This window comes from Rhizoctonia solani, chromosome 11, assembly GCF_016906535.1.
Source record: "Rhizoctonia solani chromosome 11, complete sequence".
NCBI lineage: Eukaryota > Fungi > Basidiomycota > Agaricomycetes > Cantharellales > Ceratobasidiaceae > Rhizoctonia > Rhizoctonia solani.
The window spans coordinates 1,152,639-1,170,154 of record NC_057380.1 but is presented as its reverse complement, the minus strand read 5'-3'; the positions used below and the strand labels follow the sequence as shown (position 1 = coordinate 1,170,154).

The 17,516-nt window shown below is 47.3% G+C and overlaps 6 protein-coding genes across 6 annotated transcripts; 3 read left to right on the top strand and 3 right to left on the bottom strand.

The window, feature by feature from the left end:
• Positions 1-92: 92 nt before the first annotated feature.
• Positions 93-1,450, bottom strand: RhiXN_10399 (PfkB family carbohydrate kinase; the record flags this gene model as incomplete). Its single annotated transcript, XM_043330215.1, has 7 exons — positions 93-132; positions 176-323; positions 381-531; positions 595-732; positions 787-1,128; positions 1,177-1,255; positions 1,314-1,450. 7 exons carry the CDS (start codon positions 1,448-1,450, stop codon positions 93-95), a joined length of 1,035 nt encoding a protein of 344 aa, XP_043184312.1.
• Positions 1,451-3,706: 2,256 nt separating this feature from the next.
• Positions 3,707-5,364, top strand: RhiXN_10398 (Solute carrier family 35 member F6; the record flags this gene model as incomplete). The annotated part of the gene is made up of 9 exons (XM_043330214.1): positions 3,707-3,758; positions 3,818-3,916; positions 3,966-4,004; positions 4,064-4,236; positions 4,292-4,315; positions 4,362-4,621; positions 4,684-5,076; positions 5,137-5,146; positions 5,200-5,364. 9 exons carry the CDS (start codon positions 3,707-3,709, stop codon positions 5,362-5,364), a joined length of 1,215 nt encoding a protein of 404 aa, XP_043184311.1.
• A 752-nt stretch (positions 5,365-6,116) lies between these two features.
• RhiXN_10397 (uncharacterized protein) lies at positions 6,117-6,762 on the bottom strand (the record flags this gene model as incomplete). Its single annotated transcript, XM_043330213.1, has 2 exons — positions 6,117-6,633; positions 6,692-6,762. The coding sequence occupies 2 exons, from the start codon at positions 6,760-6,762 to the stop codon at positions 6,117-6,119; spliced, it is 588 nt and encodes a 195-aa protein (XP_043184310.1).
• Positions 6,763-9,506: 2,744 nt separating this feature from the next.
• On the bottom strand, positions 9,507-11,025 carry RhiXN_10396 (The BTB (BR-C, ttk and bab)/POZ (Pox virus and Zinc finger) domain; the record flags this gene model as incomplete). Its single annotated transcript, XM_043330212.1, has 7 exons — positions 9,507-9,522; positions 9,577-9,638; positions 9,702-9,836; positions 9,886-9,954; positions 10,017-10,223; positions 10,602-10,801; positions 10,857-11,025. 7 exons carry the CDS (start codon positions 11,023-11,025, stop codon positions 9,507-9,509), a joined length of 858 nt encoding a protein of 285 aa, XP_043184309.1.
• A 1,220-nt stretch (positions 11,026-12,245) lies between these two features.
• Positions 12,246-13,851, top strand: RhiXN_10395 (hemolysin-III channel protein; the record flags this gene model as incomplete). The annotated part of the gene is made up of 3 exons (XM_043330211.1): positions 12,246-13,288; positions 13,339-13,403; positions 13,454-13,851. The coding sequence occupies 3 exons, from the start codon at positions 12,246-12,248 to the stop codon at positions 13,849-13,851; spliced, it is 1,506 nt and encodes a 501-aa protein (XP_043184308.1).
• Positions 13,852-16,506: 2,655 nt separating this feature from the next.
• Positions 16,507-17,168, top strand: RhiXN_10394 (PAP1 domain-containing protein; the record flags this gene model as incomplete). Its single annotated transcript, XM_043330210.1, has 2 exons — positions 16,507-16,707; positions 16,770-17,168. 2 exons carry the CDS (start codon positions 16,507-16,509, stop codon positions 17,166-17,168), a joined length of 600 nt encoding a protein of 199 aa, XP_043184307.1.
• Positions 17,169-17,516: the final 348 nt, after the last annotated feature.

Genomic DNA, 17,516 nt, shown 5'->3' with positions numbered 1-17,516 from the left:
CCTTCACTCTGTATGACTCGTTGAAATAGCAATTCTGCTGCTTGAATTTGTTTTTGCTTCATAAAGGTTACATTGCTTAGAAAACATTGACTTTAGGGAACTGGAGTTGTGGTCCAATCTACGCCATCCAACCTGTCAGCATACACCCAGTTGATCGATGTCGGGATAAACTCACGGTCTTAACACACATGACGCCCATTTGTGACCAACCTCGACAGCCTCGTCAATCGACTTGCCGGCGGCGATCGCGCCGAGGAATCCTCCCGCAAACATGTCTCCAGCGCCATTGGTATCGACGACCTCATCATCAGCTAGTCGATATGCTTTAGAAGAGCAAAATCAGAACCATAATCGATCGCAGGACAGTTTGGTGGACGTACTGGGGTAAGACTTGGGCTCCTCACCCTGACCCGACTTGGCGACAATAGTCGGGTTTGGTCCACCGGTGATAACAACGGTGCGTTGGCGGGATGGATTGTGCTTGGGCAAATTGGCCAGGGTCTTGGCGATATCTTTCAAGGATGTATCAGACTATCGAAAGTGAACATCATTGTCCGTTAGGTTTCCGAAAATAACATAAATGAAGAAACATACTGCAAGACCGTTGGCGGTAGCCCACACTGTAGCCTCGTCCTCGTTTCCGATCAGGATGTCAACATAAGGAAGAACTTGACCAAGTTGGACTCCGAAGAATTGACAGATAAAAGGCGCAGAGAGGTTAAGCGCGAATGTCTGCCCATATTCAGTCCCTTAATACTTTGAACCATACTAATAGAATGAACACACCTTTCCGGCCGCAGCAGCCTTCTTGGCAACTTCCAATGCGCTCTCGACACCATGCGTCAAAAAGAATCCACCAACATAGTAGAATTGGGCACCATCAACCAATGGGGCGACCTCTGGGCTCGACAAGTGGCTCTTGTCAAACATCTCGGCCGCTCGGAGGGTAGTCACCAACGAGCGATGATGGCCAGTAAGGATGACGGCGCAGGCCCCGGTCTTTTCGCCCTGCTTGACTTGATACGCGGACGCAACACCTTCTTTGGAGTTTGCAGCCCGGAGTTGTTCTGCGAGGTCATCCGAGCCGACGCATCCCGCGTACACTACCGAGTTGGGTGGGAGAACGTACTAGCTGTTACATCAGGCTAATTCACGCTGAAATAATCGAGGACGCACGGCAGCTGCTCGTGCAGCGTTTTGGGCAGCTCCACCGGCAACATAGGTGATCTCATACTTCTCTTTGATTTCTTCGTAGCTGGTTTATTGGGGCATTTGGTTAGCTACACCTTAGTCCAGTGTAAACTTGAACGTACATAGACATATGCTCCTCTCCAGCCAAAATTGCATCATTGGCCTTGAGCTTATACTTCTCGAGCATGGCTTCGCCCTTGCTGACTTGCATGTCCAGCAAGGGGTTACCCATGCAGAAAATGGTGTAAGTTTGTGCCATTCTTAGATCTGAGTGAATGGAGTCGTAAGTGGTGGTAGCTGTCGGAGACGCGTCTGGAATGTGATTGTACGTGAAATTAGTTTGATAGGGTAATCGATGGGGGATGATGTAATCTAGATCGGCAAGTGGCTCGGTGTGGCTCGGTCACCGTGTTTGAACAACCTGAGCATTATGGCTCCCATGGAGCATTTTTTACAAGCCGTTTTCACATTCTTGGTCATTGTTATTATTTACCGTTCATATCAGCTCAGATTAGTAGTGCATATTTGAAATATCCAAATATCAAACTATCCATGGATAAAATAAATTCAGGAACTCATTCCTTTTGGTGCGCATTTAAGGAGGCATTACACTACATAGTCGTCAAAACATACCTGATTCGTATCAAAAAGCAACGGTAGTTCTTCGTACCTATTCCCGGACACATCCCAACATTTGTTGTGACTATCTGGATATAGGCATCACTAGTATCGTCACAGCCAACTTTTTAATCGTCTTTTGAGTTTTGAGATTTATTTTCCCTTACTTCCCTTTCCACGTTGTCGGAAAGTTCATATATGCCTCTAGCTCGCCTCCCTCTGGTCTCTACTACCCTTGCTTCATCCAGTGCACAATATCATCTCTAACGTGTGATACCGAACGAGGCAATACTTAATCCGACCAGAAATCATTAACTTGTGTAAGCTCTTGAATATTAAATCAATGCCCGAGGGATTGAAGAGTTGGTCCCAGCGAAATGCCTATACGAGCTTGTATTTTGTATACCTAATCTTGGTATATCTCCATGGGTTACAAAACTAAGCATGGTTCGATTACTTTGGGATTCAAACATGTACTATGCTATGTGGCCATAAAGCCGAGGAGATGCTACACTCAGTGAATTCGGCTTTGGTGTCATTATAGGCGACATCCGCTCCCGACTTGGAGGATCGGCCTTCATTTCACTCGAAAGCGGATCACATAAACATCATGCTCGTCTTCCGTAATTACCTTGCACATGACTTCTTTGGTGTAACCCGTTACCCGTACGCGAGTTCATCCTTGATGGCTTTCGTTATATCGCTCAAGGCATTGCCACTTTTGACTGGGCTAAACTGATGGTGGAAAGATTGAGCACATTAGTTCAGAATCAAATCGATAGTCTTACAAAATGTCGACGTTCTGCGCATTTGCCTCATTCGGGGGTTTATATTCATTATATGCATTTACACCCTTTTCAGCCGACTCAGCCTCTATTTACGACGTTTTCTCCTCATCGAATTGAGACGTCGAGTGAACACGACACTGAGATTAAACAAACCAACAACAAACAATTTATTCTGTTGGGTACTCTCTCCAATCTTGACAGCGCGCTTTAGATATTTTTCTCTGTATTGTGGGCTAGCAGGTGCGTTTTTCTTCAACGCCGGAGAGGAATCAAACAGCACTTTCTACAATTTACATGAGTAACCGAGATTCACATGTTTTATAGGGAACTGTCCACAGAGACTAGTGCCTCTGGGCAAACATATCATGTTTTAGATTGTGATTCGTTTGAAAACCAGGGAACTTGGAGTTTGGATACGGGAATACACACTGTTGCTGAATAGCATGATAGGCAGAGCAACAGCGATGGTCGATTCTATGGGTGTCAGTACAAGATTAAGATGAAGCTTGCATATTTAGAGCTCTGAAGACCCTACCTTATGTGGAACTTTGTACCACAGGTAACGTTTCAACACCTTCCTCCCCCCCTAATTCTAAATGTTCATCCCATCAAAGTCGGATCAGAAGTACTGTCCAAGAGATTATATTCGGTAGAGTATTCGGTTGAATTGTAAATTAATGCGAAGCTGCCCTCCGTTTCAAACATCAATTCCACAAAGTACCGTTATTGGGTACGACAGATAGTTTGCTAAAATGATCCAGAGATAGGATATCTGTTCATGTACTGGAAGTAGAATAACGAGGATCTGGGCCCCCTTGGCTTTGCCGATCAGCGATCGATCAAAGTTTGATTCCAAGTTAGTTCTCGAATGTGCGGCGTCCAGGTGTAGCGATATAGGGCGACTGATGTCGAAAGATTCAATTCGCTGATGATGTTGAGTATGTTGTAATCATAGTGACACTCTTGTCAGCTGGTTGGTAGTGAATGGCCGTCGTATCTATTTGAAGTGAGTTCAAGTTCCGGTGGTCGCACCACGTGCACGTGAGCAGCACCCTTATTTGGTTTTGTCAGCCAACCGCCCCAGGTTACTTGCCACCGCACCAACCACCATGTCTTTTAAGTCGGTGGTACCTATACTCGTTACGGGAATGCTCATCACAGGTACTTGATATTTTTGAAGATTGTATGATTTGGCACCTGAAAATCTCACTATTCTCCAGGATGTGCAAACTCGCTGCTCACGAAATGGCAAGATAACATGTGTGTTGCCAACTGTGAGCCAGGGGAGAAGCTTCCTGCTAGGTACTTCGAACAACCAGGTCAGCCATATATATTAGACGAGAAATCATGCTCACAATCCGGTCGTAGTATGGCAAACCCTCAACATGTTTGTCGGAGAGATGCTCTGTAGGTTCCCACTTGCACTTCACACAGCTCAGCTGGTCTAAATTAGCCATCACTCCCAGGCTTCTTGCCCGTCATATTTGCCAAATTTTCCCAGCCCAAGAGAGCCCAGCCGTTACTTATCGAGGAGGATGAAAGTGCCGAAGAATCACCCAAAGACCACGCTATCCCTTTGACTGGCTGGAACGTCTGCTGGTTTTGGATTCCGGCCTTGTGCGACCTCACTGCAACCACGGTATACACTTTTAATAATATTTGAACCTGGCACTAATTGATCACACATATCACAGTTGATGGGTGTTGGGTTGATGTTCGTCCATATCTTACTTCTCAATGTGTGTCGTCTGATCGCTTCTGCAGCCATATTCCGGTCTCGATATATCAAATGACGCGAGGGGCATTGGTCCTTTGGGTGGGAGTTCTCTCAGTCATTCTTCTGCGTACCCGCCTCTTCGCTTTCAATGGTTCTCCCTTGTCACCGTAATGTTTGGTGTTGGGCTCGTTGGCCTATCCGGCTCTCTCATTCGCAGTAGTGACGAGACCGGTGTCGTTGCAAACGCCGCTGATGCTGATCCAGAATTGATCATGGGTATGTCCTTAGTGTTGCTGGCCCAATTATTGTAAGCTTTTATCTTTATCTTTGACTTATATTATTGAACTCATGGCTCATCGTTCCGTAAAGCGCTGCCACACAGTTCGTGATCGAAGACAAGATTATGAAGACTTACTCGGTTGAGGCTATGCTCGCCGTCGGCTGGGAAGGCTTCTTTGGCACATTCACTATCCTTCTTGCCCTTCCTGTGATCGCTTACTTTCCTTCTATCCCTTTGACCATCATCCCGCCTTCGTCGGAACTCACGTCCCCCGTTTTGCTCGCTTCTTTCTTGATCATGTTCTCGATCGCGTCATTCAACTACTTTGGATTGTCTGTGACACGCAGCATATCGGCCACCGCACGTAGCACCATCGACACATGCCGCACACTCGGCATCTGGATTGGCAGTGTTATGTTGGGATGGGAGAAGATTAAATGGCCTGGATCCGTGCCCCAGTTCATTGGGTTTGGACTGCTTGTGTGAGTAGATTTTTCTCTGTTGGAATTACCTTATTAACGGGCACCATGGTGATCGATCAGTTACGGGACCGTAAGCAAATTTAGTGACACGTTTTATCAAACGACTAACCTCTTCGATCACAGTTTTTGTTCAATGGGCTGGTTAGCCCTCCGTCATTCATGCGTACAACTCAACCCGCAGAAACACCTCTGATTGGCCCTGCTACTACGGATAGCGATCCTCTCTCGAGCGTTGGTGTTCAGGAAGGAGAGAGGCGCCCCCTTTTAGCCGATCAAGCATCAGCATAGATTCGATACATTCGATTCACCGCGGAGCGCTTGTATTTATTTACGATAGCAGTTGCGATAATTTGATACACAGCTATGACACAATTTGCAATCGTCTACACTCCATGTAGTTCACTGTGGACCTCAGCGTACATTGCTCGTTTTGCATTTCACACCTCCACCAGAGTTATTTATGCCATATGCTATCGGGAATTACTACAGATCCGGGTTGTTAAAACCCCAGGTCAATATTCCGAGATCGCACGATGAACATCCTTTAGTTCTTTGCAGAACACATCGTAGCCACACGGATCTTTTTGTCGCTTTGGTTGTAGATTCTACACCGAATAAACTTTTACCGTCTCTATTTGAGTGACTCATCTAAGTTTGGGCGGCTATATGCGCGCCCCGGACCCCCGGAAGCATATACTACTCATGCACTAACTTGGATCTCACTTCCTGGAGGAAACCCCTATCAGACCTACTATTGTTTCACTTCTCGGTAGATACTAATAGTCCTATGTGTCATGAGGAGAATTTATTCTCGTGACGAGCATTCCACATGTGTGTTCAAATCAGACCGGGTGGCAAATGGCTTGGCGCTTCTAGTCAGCAAATTAAGTCGATTAAACATTTATTCAATTCTCAAGTATTTCGGGATTGTATCATAGTCGAATACACAGTAATATCATTCAGAACGTGTATGCAGAATGAGTTTCAAGAGACAGGATCAATTTCACAACAGAGGCGTATAACTTGGGCAACATGAATGCTTAAACTCGTGCTTCTTGACTAGGAATGGCATGACTCATGAAAAACCAAGAAATGTTAGCCATATCGTCAGTTAAGCTTGCACTCCTGAACCGTTCCATTCGTTTGCCATCAAACTTCAGCACAACGATATCCCCGAGCCATGGGTACTTTGGAGAACCATGAGTAATGGCGGATACACATTGGTTGGGGAGGCTCTGGTGGTATGTTTGAAAGTAGACGTGGTATGGGCAGTTCAATAGTTGCCCTGCTGGTCCCTTCGTAATCGTAATATAGAACAATGTGTTTCGAGGGCCGAGAAATTCGATCTGAGGTACTCGACGCACCCCTACAGGCTCGTTATGAATATTGACGTTCACAGCGATAGGCGTAGGACTTGGGTTATTCGCTGGAAGATAAATGCCTTGGACACTCTCAACATTGACAGCTGGTGCTGTCGGTGCGAATGTTGAAAACTCCCAAGGAGCAACGGTGAAGGTACACATAATACAAGTACCAGAATCAGGAAGACTGAGAGTCCTAATATTGTTCAAATTAGTGTATTGGGAGAATAACTGAAGTTCCCTTAGGTGCTTACTGCTCTGCGTTACCTGCAGGATATTGCTCTCCGCATGCGCTGCAAGTCTGAATAGTCTGGGTTGGAGGCATACTGATATGAATGATATAGTATACGAAGGAACTGGGTTGTGTCTTTAGCTAGCTCGAAGTGATTGAAAGTCCATAGGGCATGTCTGGCTTTTAAAACCTAAGGAACGTAAAACTCAAATACTAATACTGGCAAAACCGGGGCTTGGGCTCAATGTGATGAAGTACTAACTCAGCAAAGCAGCACGCACATAGCACTGATGTCCTCGAACTGCGATGTGAAAAACAACCGTAAATCCGCTTAGCGATAATATTTTTTTGGGCCACACTGCCAGTCCATCTCACTTGTTTTATCTATAATCGACTAGAACATCGATGGAGTGATATGAACCTATATAGAATCTTACTCTCGTCTGCTGAACACATCTTTCAGCACCCTATTATTGCATATTCTCCAACCGGCCAAAACCTTCCACAGCACTTTTACAACTGAAAGACCACAAAAGGTTTCTTTACATCTACGGAAAGATACAAAACCAAGCATGATAAAACTGTTGTCATTCACAACCTGTGCATCAAGTTGCAAGAGGTCGGGAAAACGGTGTTTGTGAGATAACTACCGAATTGGGCATTTTACTATCATAAAGCTGATCTATTTAGCAGTTTCATCGGAGAATTATCCACGCTATTCATACGTAATGCAACACCCCTTTGAGGCTTGATCACACCGGGGTCAATATAGCCCGGACTTAATTTTTACCTTATCGGGCAAGTTCAAGACCTGAAACACGGTTGAAATATAGAATATGGAATTAATATGGGGCGAAAATGAGTCAGTCCCAGCAGAGGGATTTATGTGTTTATTGACTGAAGCAATTGTATTTGCAGTACCAAGACTTCCGTGATCTAGAATTCACAAAAATTATTAAACGATCCCTTCACTGGGACATAGGTACAATGTCATGGATCGCAATATGGTCGAGTTTCACTCAATTTTGTATGGTAATTCTTAGCAGTTAGCCTCGTCAGTAAGGAATGTAGCCACAAATTTCCTAGGGCCCGGTTTTCGAGACGATGCCCATGAATATTTACCACTTAGCTATCGCTAGACCTGTATCCACATCCAAATATAATGAATGTCTGGAACCAGCTCTTGGAGACACCGGATACATACTTGAGTGAGGCCGGAAATCCAGATTTACGTGAGTACACTGAACCCGATTTTGCATCATATCTAAACTTGCACTCTTTAATTCTCACTCGTAGAGCGAAATTTAGTACGCACATTTCGCGGCCTGTACAATAGTCCCTTATTATACTAAGCCATAGATACGATCCGAACGGTCCCAGTACTGGTAGCCCTGTAAATAACTTCAAACAGGCTACAGATCGTCTGCGGGATACCCCAGGCCCTCCTGCATGTGCCATGTGCCATGTGCAGGACCAACACGGATACCACATATAATAATGATGACATATCAATACATAGTTTGTAGGAATGTGCTTGCTCGAACCATAGGCCAAGCTCGATAATATTCCAGACTCTTGAAGCTACCTCTTTGGTATATTTTCCTTTTCCTTTGTCTCCTGCAACCAGCTCCACTGAGTTTGCGGAATATCATCAAAAGTTAGAGTTGATACTCCGATTGATATTGATGCGCCGTTCCATCGTTTAATTACCGCACGGGACCTTATCTTGGTCTCGGAGGATGGGCCCGTTTTTTATGTTTGAATTCGGGTTGGTCATGTTATTTGCGCATACACGGTGCGCTGCACTGGTTAAGTCCAGGATCACTGCGACTATAAGTATTTTATACAAATGGATATGTAGCCTGTGTAGAGTTCTGCGACGGAGCTTGCGGATGCCGCAAAGCTTATACTAGACCGGTCAGGCCGGAGCATGTGCTTGTGCCACTCGATAGGTGTCATGTTTGCGCACTGTTTATGGTATATATTTTGATTCGGTGCTTGCGCCCCGTGTTCCTTCTCTTCCATACTGCGTACTGCGAGCACAGCGTGCTCGCAGCAGAGTTTGTCCTGTCCACTTGTCCTCTTTTTCCGCGAGTCCCACCCGCCCATACCTCTTCTACTCGCGTACGACCGGGTTTGGCCTCACACCCGGCTCGCTCGGTGAGTCAGCCCCAGTGGCGTCCCGGTTCGGCGTACCGCCTCTCTGACCCCCTCCCATCCGTCTGCCGGTCCTGATCGTATGCGGGTTTCCTCTTTTCATGTGCTCATATTTCTCCTTCCCTTTTTGTGTATTGGCCCAAGGTCCAACTAATTATGGGGGCGTCATGTATGGTACTTGACTGGGACACAAGCCCAAGGTTATCTGGATTCGTAGACCATTGTGTTTCATAGCCTATAACCGGTCTATTCGGAGACGGATCCATATAATTCAAGCCATTCAAGCCACCACTCTCCTATGTATATGGGCGCAAAGCTTTGCCTCAGAGATCTACTGGAAGCTCCTGCACCTTCAGGCCCGCTGGGTGAATCAACAAGTTCAACGTCACAAGGTTTAATTAGCCATACGCAAACTAGAGCTGACACAGAGCTAGAGTTGGATATGACCACCGAAATTGCGCATATATATAATGCCCTGATGTGTCTAACAATGATATCAATAGTGCATTCCATATAATAATGAATTCGCCAGTTTTGTCTTGCTTTTATTGCAAAATGCTCCATGTAACCAAAAATACATTGTTTTTGGTTGTGCACATAAGCCATACACGATTCCAGATCTGTAAAGGAGCTTAGAGGTGATCCTAATAATGTACACAGCTATCTTGTGGTCTTTATGATCATTTAGTTAGGTCTCTAGTGCCCGGCGTGAGATGAACCGACCCTTCGCTCCAGGAGTGATTTACCAACCTGTGTGACACTTCGAGTGCCTTTGGGGCGGCCTTTGGTCTGTCCGAGGCTACAAATGAGTGCTGGCAGGCAAACATTATCCATTAGCATGAACTCTATCGACTACTTACTAATGTTCTACCTACCATTGTAAAGCCCTTTGCCTTCTTTGAAGTAACCGGTCCCTCGGACGTGGACGTATACCTAGGCTCATCCTCGCTATCACATGATTGAACTTTAGGAGAAGATACACAAGTTGAGTTCTTAGCACAGGAGCCAGACTGAATCAGAAATCAAAACTCGACTTACTGCTACCGGACTCCTACTCACTTTCTGATGCTCTTTCCCTTCCACTTTTCTTTTGGGCTTATTCGAAGTCTCACTCTGAGTAACAGCTTCCTGACAACCCATAACCTCAGATGGCTTCTTTATCTATGAACTGACTTGATAAGTTCAAGTACTAAGGTAGCTGATACAAATAACGCGCCTGGGATATCTTTTGGCGGGTAATTCAAGAAATTGTCATCTACCCACTTGTCCGCGTCGACCACAAGATCCAGACCGGTGAGGTTGGGAAACCCCCGCGGCTGCGAAGCAGGGAGGGTGGACCGGGGGCGCCGACCGCGAGTCTGGCTTGTGGGTGGGCGGTCCAAACCAGCTCTCGTGACCTACGGGATGGTGGGCGCGATAAAAGCGACACGCAAAAGCGTGCCGCGGCACTCAGTGTGTACGAGGCCAGACGGTGGAGGAGGTCGGACGCAAGTCGACACGACATGAAGCGGTCCTCACGTGACCTGCTACATGCTCACGGCCAAGTCGCAAAACGTCCAAACGACTTGGAAGAGTCTTGAGGGAGGGCTACAGCCAAATTTTGTCTATGGTTTGCTATCTCGAATAGACATATTATTAAGGCATTAAACATTATATGCAAGCTCACTACTCTAAACATGAAACCCAATCTATGCGACCACAGACAAAACGTTTCGAACAACGATTACTACCATCCATTTTTGCTGGTCGGGTGAATAACTTGCATCCCAGCCCACCAACTGCCATTTGTATGGATACTCGGATCCCAACTTGGATCTTAATACTTCTTCAACCACAGCCAGGATCCTAATCTCATCAAAAGTCATTGCTGAACCACTCTTCGATCGGCCAAGAAAGTCAAATAGTGTGCCTGAGAGTGCATCCGAAGAGATGGTCGCAGCATAGCAATCATGCTTGGCTTGGAGAATAACGGTTTCTAACGCGTAAAGGTTGGCTAACCGACATTATGTTCAAGGATAAAACGTACACACCTTTCTGTGCATGCGATGGCATCAAAGGCGCGCTCACAAACGCCATATACGTTCTTCGTTGTTGGAGAGTCTGACTCGAGACGAATTCCTGACACGCTTGAACAAGTCCGTTCAGCTGATATAACACTGCATCGCTTCGCAGGTTACTTAAAACAGTAGCGGGCGACATGTGTTCAGGTATTTGTTTCGCGCTTAAAGGAAGAACAACATATCCACACAGATAACTGAGGATGATTTTGAACAAGTCGGGATCGCGGTTTAGCTTGATTTGGCGCGTCTGAGATCCACGAGAATCTCCGAGAAAGCGTGTGGAGAAGTAGTTTGGGACCGTCGAACTCGACTTGTGATTGAGTGAGCGTGAATTTTCTATCCTGGAGGATAACGGTAAATAGACCGTTGCTGGCGTCCAAATGAGCGGATGGTAGTGGTCGTCACTGGCAAAAAAAAAGGCGAGTTTACGTATTGTGATTCAATTACTCGACTAATAACTGTGCTTACGCAAGTGTACCATAAATTCAACCCTACCCCCTGCACAGAAAACCTATTCAACGAATAAAATATGGGTATACACTAACAACCAAATATGTGATATCGACTATGATCTCGGAGCTTTGAATTAACGCGGTCTGTTCATCATTGAAACTGGAATTGCCTACTTATCTACACTTGTGTATCAATGTGGTTCTCCTAAAGATTTCGAGTCCATGGTCAACATCCCACCGGCCTTGATAGATTCGGCTCCTGAGCTACAGGCGATGTGACTATATCTCACCATCATCAATTTAGCCTGAATGAGAAGGAAGGCGGCGACCAGTCTGAACCAGAAATAGTTGCGCACAAAGAAACTGGGAAGGAGAATAGCACATATGGTCAATATAGCTTCCAATAGTGATGGAAAGTTTCAAATAGGTTTCGGTCAAATATTGGTAGTAGTATTAACAATCGTATCTAAATCGCTTTCGAGCTCGACACCATCACGGCTTGTTGGGGAAGAGCACGAGGGAGCAAGGTGTACGTAATCCGGCCCCACCGGTTTCCGCCCTCACGTCAACCCTTCCGGGCGCTTAAGGGTAGCTTCCCGATTCTTCTTAACCACATTCGTTTTTTCATAGACTTACACTACAAGTTCCCGCGAGCCGGCTGGCGTATTCTAGAGATAGAAATACCACTATTGTAGGGGCAGAATGTTTGTCCAATTCCGGGCTCTTTATGACACTAATGTGCGGTGCCGACTAGGCAGAATCTTACATACCCTTTGTAGTGACACTGTTACCGTTGAACTCTCGTAAAGTAGCGCTTTGTGTCAATCAAAGGGTGGGTCTGTGATCACTTCACAGATAGTCCTGAACTTACAGTACTCCACCACCGTCTGGCACACAGCTCGACCAAATGGATACCTCCAGACGCGCTCCTCAAGCTCGTCGATTATCTGTGCCTGCCCTTCATAATTTTCGATTCAACCAAAGGGCGAGGCCCAACACACTCAGGAGGAGGAGGCAGCCAATATCTCGTGCAGCTCTCAAGTCCCTTGCTCCTCTAAATCTTGATATCCCAGAGTCCTCAGTTACCGGCCCACCGCTCCATGCGGATCCAACACCACCTCCTTCCTTGTACTTGGCGGTCCTCTCTCATCTCGCTGACCTCGAAGCTCGGCTCAGCACTTCGTCTTCCGCTCTTCAACTATTACACCAACTCCGCGACGAAGTAGCTGCTTACTTCCCAAGCCTAAATGAGGAAACCCCTAACGATGACACTCAAGAATACGACTTTGAGTACGATTTCGGTATTCGAAATGCACTTGATTTCGACTTTGGCTCGGCGTTGGACTTGGATATCGATTTCGACTGGCGTTCCCGTTACGCGCACCTGAGTGCCGAACTCTCCACTCTTTCGCTCGATGAGGCCAAAAATAAATTATACACACTTTCAACCCAGAGCTACGACGATGCCAAGTCCAAATTCGACTCATTCAAAGACCGATTTGTTGGAGAGGTTCGACGCTGGGCAGATGGTGCTCTCCCGAACATTCCGACGCTTCCGAATATCCCTGACATGCATATGCCGAATATCTCCGTACTTCCCATGGCTATACCCGATTTGCATGCTCGTTTGGACGAATTAAGGGCGGCTCTTCCAGCCGATTTGTCCTCTGCGACGGATAAACTCGTTTCGTTCGTTGAGAGCCTGATCGAGGACGATGCAGATGGAGATGTCAACTGGGTAGATACCAGGTGGAAGGGCTTGAACATTCACCCCCGTGGCCATGAGATTGAGGAAGACATCGCTTTAGAAGGGAAGGGGAAGGAGCGAGGGGACAAAGTGGACCTACATGCGCTGGCGCTCGAGAAGTCTCAAGGAGGCAAGAGGCTAATTCGGTACCGCGATTTGCCCGAGCAGTGGAGGAACAATGAATTCGTATGGGAAGGCTACCGGTAAGCCTTGCAGTGAGCCCGCCCACAACACATTTTAAACACTGGTCTAGCTTTATCCCAGGCGCAAGGTGGACCACATTGGTGTTTAGTATGTTTCAGCTACACAACGAAACAGGTAGGTCTCCCCTCATTGGTACTAAAATCATACTTACATAAAATTACTAGTTAATATTCAGACACACTTCGTACCTTTGCTGGCTATTCTTTCCGTCATACCCGTCCCGTGGACATCACTGTTTACCCAGCACTCAATCTTGTCAGGATTTCCCACCATTTCCCAGTTCGATATATCCTCCTTTGGTTTTACACCATTTCCGACTTCGCCAGCCGATCCTCTTCCTAAATTCCTTTTCTTGTTAGCGGCTGGTGCTTGCCTTACATGCTCGACTATCTGGCACACTCTTGCTGGTTGCTCCGACTTTTGGCTCCTCGAGGCTGGCGCACGAATTGACTACGTTGGAATTGGATGGCTTATTAGTGCCAGTGTGAGTGGAGTCATGTACTACGGGTACGATAAGCATTTGTCACAGCCATGGAATGATGGACTGACACGAGAAAAATAGGTTTGCTTGTCAACCTATGATAATGCGGTTTTATATCAGCATCGCAATCATGACTGGTATCGCTGGGTCAATATTGCCGTTCCAGGGGTGGTTTAATGAACGTAGGAATAAGGTGCGTGTATAAATCCAGTCGCTCGGCGTCAATTAGCTCAATGCCTCTCCTATCTTTGATGACATGGCCTTTATTCGGACCTGACCCGGTGAATTCGTAATGCGACCTTATAATTAATGACCACTTGCTCGGCGAAATTTGTACTTGTCCATCTATGAATGGACCAAACGAATCAGAAATGGCGCATTGCCTTTTTCCTGCTCTGTGCATGCTCGGCTATGGTTCCGTTGGGTCACCTGTCATACAAACATTCGTTTAGCCGGATGTGGGAGTTTATCGGTAAGTTCCCCTATTTACTTACGCCCCAATCGACATGCGTTTTGAATAATCTTTTTATTCACTTTTTTACGTCTAATCCATTATACTTTTGGTTATTGGGCGCTCACGGCAACAATAGACCCCCTTGTGCCTTCTCTCGCGAGCTACCTGACCGGCCTGGCGTTTTACGCCACCCACTTTCCCGAGTGTTGTTTCCCTGGGTGGTTTGACTGGGCGGGCAGTCATGCGATTTGGCACGTGTTTATTGTGATCGGTGAGTACCGGATACGCTTTTGGCTCCGCTCCGAGCATTTTTCATTTCGTGCCTGTTACGGAATGGTGTGGGGTTGCGCCGGTCAAGGCCAGATGTTGTCTTTGCTATATTGGAGTCGACGTTGCACGGTGGCAGGTTCTGTCTTTCAGATGGGCTTCAAACATTGGGGCGGTGTAGAACGGTGAACCTCATGCTTGTGAGGTCATGAGTCAAAGATGAGAGAGGGGTTAATATCGTTGATCGTTCTCAGATCTTAAAATGGGGTGCTGGGGCTTTTCACTTGACTTGTTTCTTTCCGGGTACGGGAGAGGTACCCGAAATGGGGCTGGGGGTCAATGCATTCCTCCGAGAGCATATATAGCAAGTCTGTGTCTATGACATGGGGTTGGGAGAATCGGCCCCAGCGGTCAATTGGTCTTTTTACTCGGTTGGGTATTGGATTGGGTTTTCTGAAGGATAATGACCCTCAACCTTAACAAACCGTGCGAGCGATGGGAACGTGTCAACTCGATAAGAGGAGCATTTCGGCGGATGCTGGGATGAAAAGGCGGTGTTATCCGTATGGGAAAGCCGCGCGACTAGGACACCTGAGGCTAGGTTGGGAAAGAGCGTGCTACTAGACTGGCTATGGGGACAAAAAGGTTGGGATGGAGATGAGATAGAAGGTCAGGGAGAAAATGAACGATGGAGCTATTGTTGCCGCAGTGGGTATCGCTCGAGAGGCGTTAGGCGAATATATGTCGGCCGGGAACCCCCACCGCCTATGCGATACTTGCCGAGCTGGCAAAGGGGCTAGAAAATGTGGTCATTTTTACGCGCTACTATAGGGTCAGGAGCTAATCGCTGCTGATTTGCTAAGCACATTCATCTCGCCACCTCCCCACCCCCTCTGACGTCCTCCCCTCATCCTGCCTTTAAACAAGGGAAATTGAGTAGAGAAAGGGGCTAGGCGAAGCATGCAGTACTGCATCACCTTGCGTCTTCTCTGCCGTTCATTTCGGGTCCAGGTCTGGAACTAACCCCTCATTGTTGCAGCGATCCGAGAACATTGGAAGGCCACGGCGGTCTTCCACGAAACCTCGCATGCGTTCTCATGTGTGGCGCGATGAGTGAGGAGAGCTTGACGCGGGTGAGAGTCGGAAGGCGGGGTGGGGAATGTAATTAGCGAGTTATTAATGTCACGTGTGTTCTGGATCTGGAAGCATCAATCTGAGGGAACGACGGGAGCATTTTATTCGCGGGAACTGTGTATACAATTAGAGTTAGAATCATAGTTTATGCTAAGATCCTCGAGTACAACACGCGTCCTACTCCACTTACGTCTTGGTTTAATCTCTGGGATCGCAGGTGGCGGTGGGATAGGTTGGACGAGCGAGAGAATTGGCCACCTTCAGCGGGCAAGAACAGAAATCCGAGGTCACGTGGGGTGAACGTTAAGTCCGTTTCCGAGCCCGACAGGATTTGATCAGGGCGCTTCCGGCTGTCAGCTGAATTAATTGACCGGGACAATAATTTCTTTGGGTTTGTTTACATGTTGTGAGGTATGCGGGCCCGAGCGACGATGAGGAGACGATGGCTAGCAACGAAGAGAATATTAGGCCCCAAGACGAGCGGTCGTAAAGGGTAATGGGCCCGATGGGAAGGAGAGTAGTTGATCGGGGGCGCTTAGTGGGGAATGACGCTCCGAAATGTGAATTTCCCGAGCCTATTGTCTAGCCGACACGTGGGATGTTGTGGCCACAATAGCCTTGCCACGCCCGTCCATATGCGGAGCGAGGGATTCGATCATGGCAAGAGGCCGGTGCGATGATATGCACAATAGCGCATCAAATCCGAGGAGTGGTGCATGGACTTCAATCAGTCACCCACCGCTGCTATGCATAGCGTGCACGCGACTATGTTAAAAAGAGGCGGACCAAGTGCGTTGTCTCGGCAGTACATTTGCATATCCCATTCGCATTAGCACTCTGCTACTACTCGCATCCCGCAACACATCTGCTCTACTATCACAATGCAAGCTCAGCGCCTAGCTCCTTCTCACCCGGCCTACCCTCTCCTCGTCCAGGTCAACTCGGTCATTGCTCAGGTTGTTCAATTGGCTGGAAAATCCTCTCGAGATGCAGGGAGCATGAGCGCACTTCTCAATGGCGTCATGCCTCAACTTGAATACTTGCAATCAATTGGTGCATACACCGATGGCGAGATGGAAAGGGTCAGTTTACCTCGTATCGAGTCTTACGTAATTGTATCTGACATTCTGGGATTTTTCTCTAGATCAAGTCCCTCATCAGCCAACACTCTTACTCGCGCTCGCGCTCCAACTCGTCTCGCACTTCGTCCTCTTCGGCATCGTCGCGAGACAGCTCTCCGCCGTCGCCCTCGTCTGCCTCATCGCATTCGTCATCGCAAACACGACACAATCTGCCAGCGTATGCCCCATCACGCGAGGCTCCCCCTACATTGGGCAACATGAACAACACTCGCATTGTCCGCCAGCCCGACCTCCACCGTGTTGCTGACTCTCGCAAGGCTGCCCGTGCTGCTGGCCAACCTGTTCCCCCTGTCGGCTTCCAAGTCCACCACCCCAAGCGTGGCGGTAGCGTCGAGGCCTCCGGCTTAAGGAGGGACCAAGAGGGCTTCATCACCCCTTACAACGGCCCCATCCTCGGATAAGCTTCCCTCGCTCTCGACTCTTCTCGCCTCTGCTCTTCGCTATCGATTTTTATGGAACCGGCCAACTGTATCACTAGGCTTCATCGCTCTCCCAGACAAAAAAAACTTTCGTTCTTGTGCAGTTTATGCTTTCTGGATATCGTATGTCTGCACCCTCTACCTTGTTGTAATATCGGATTTTGTACTATTTTCGTTCCTGTATGTGTGTACCCCCTAGCTAGACCTTTACAACGGCGGAATTTTATATCCAGATTTTTTATTATCTCTTATGTGGGAGGCACATTCACAGGAAAAACCACTTTTCAAGACGAGCCGTGAGTTGACAGCACTGAAAACAACATCAAGCCC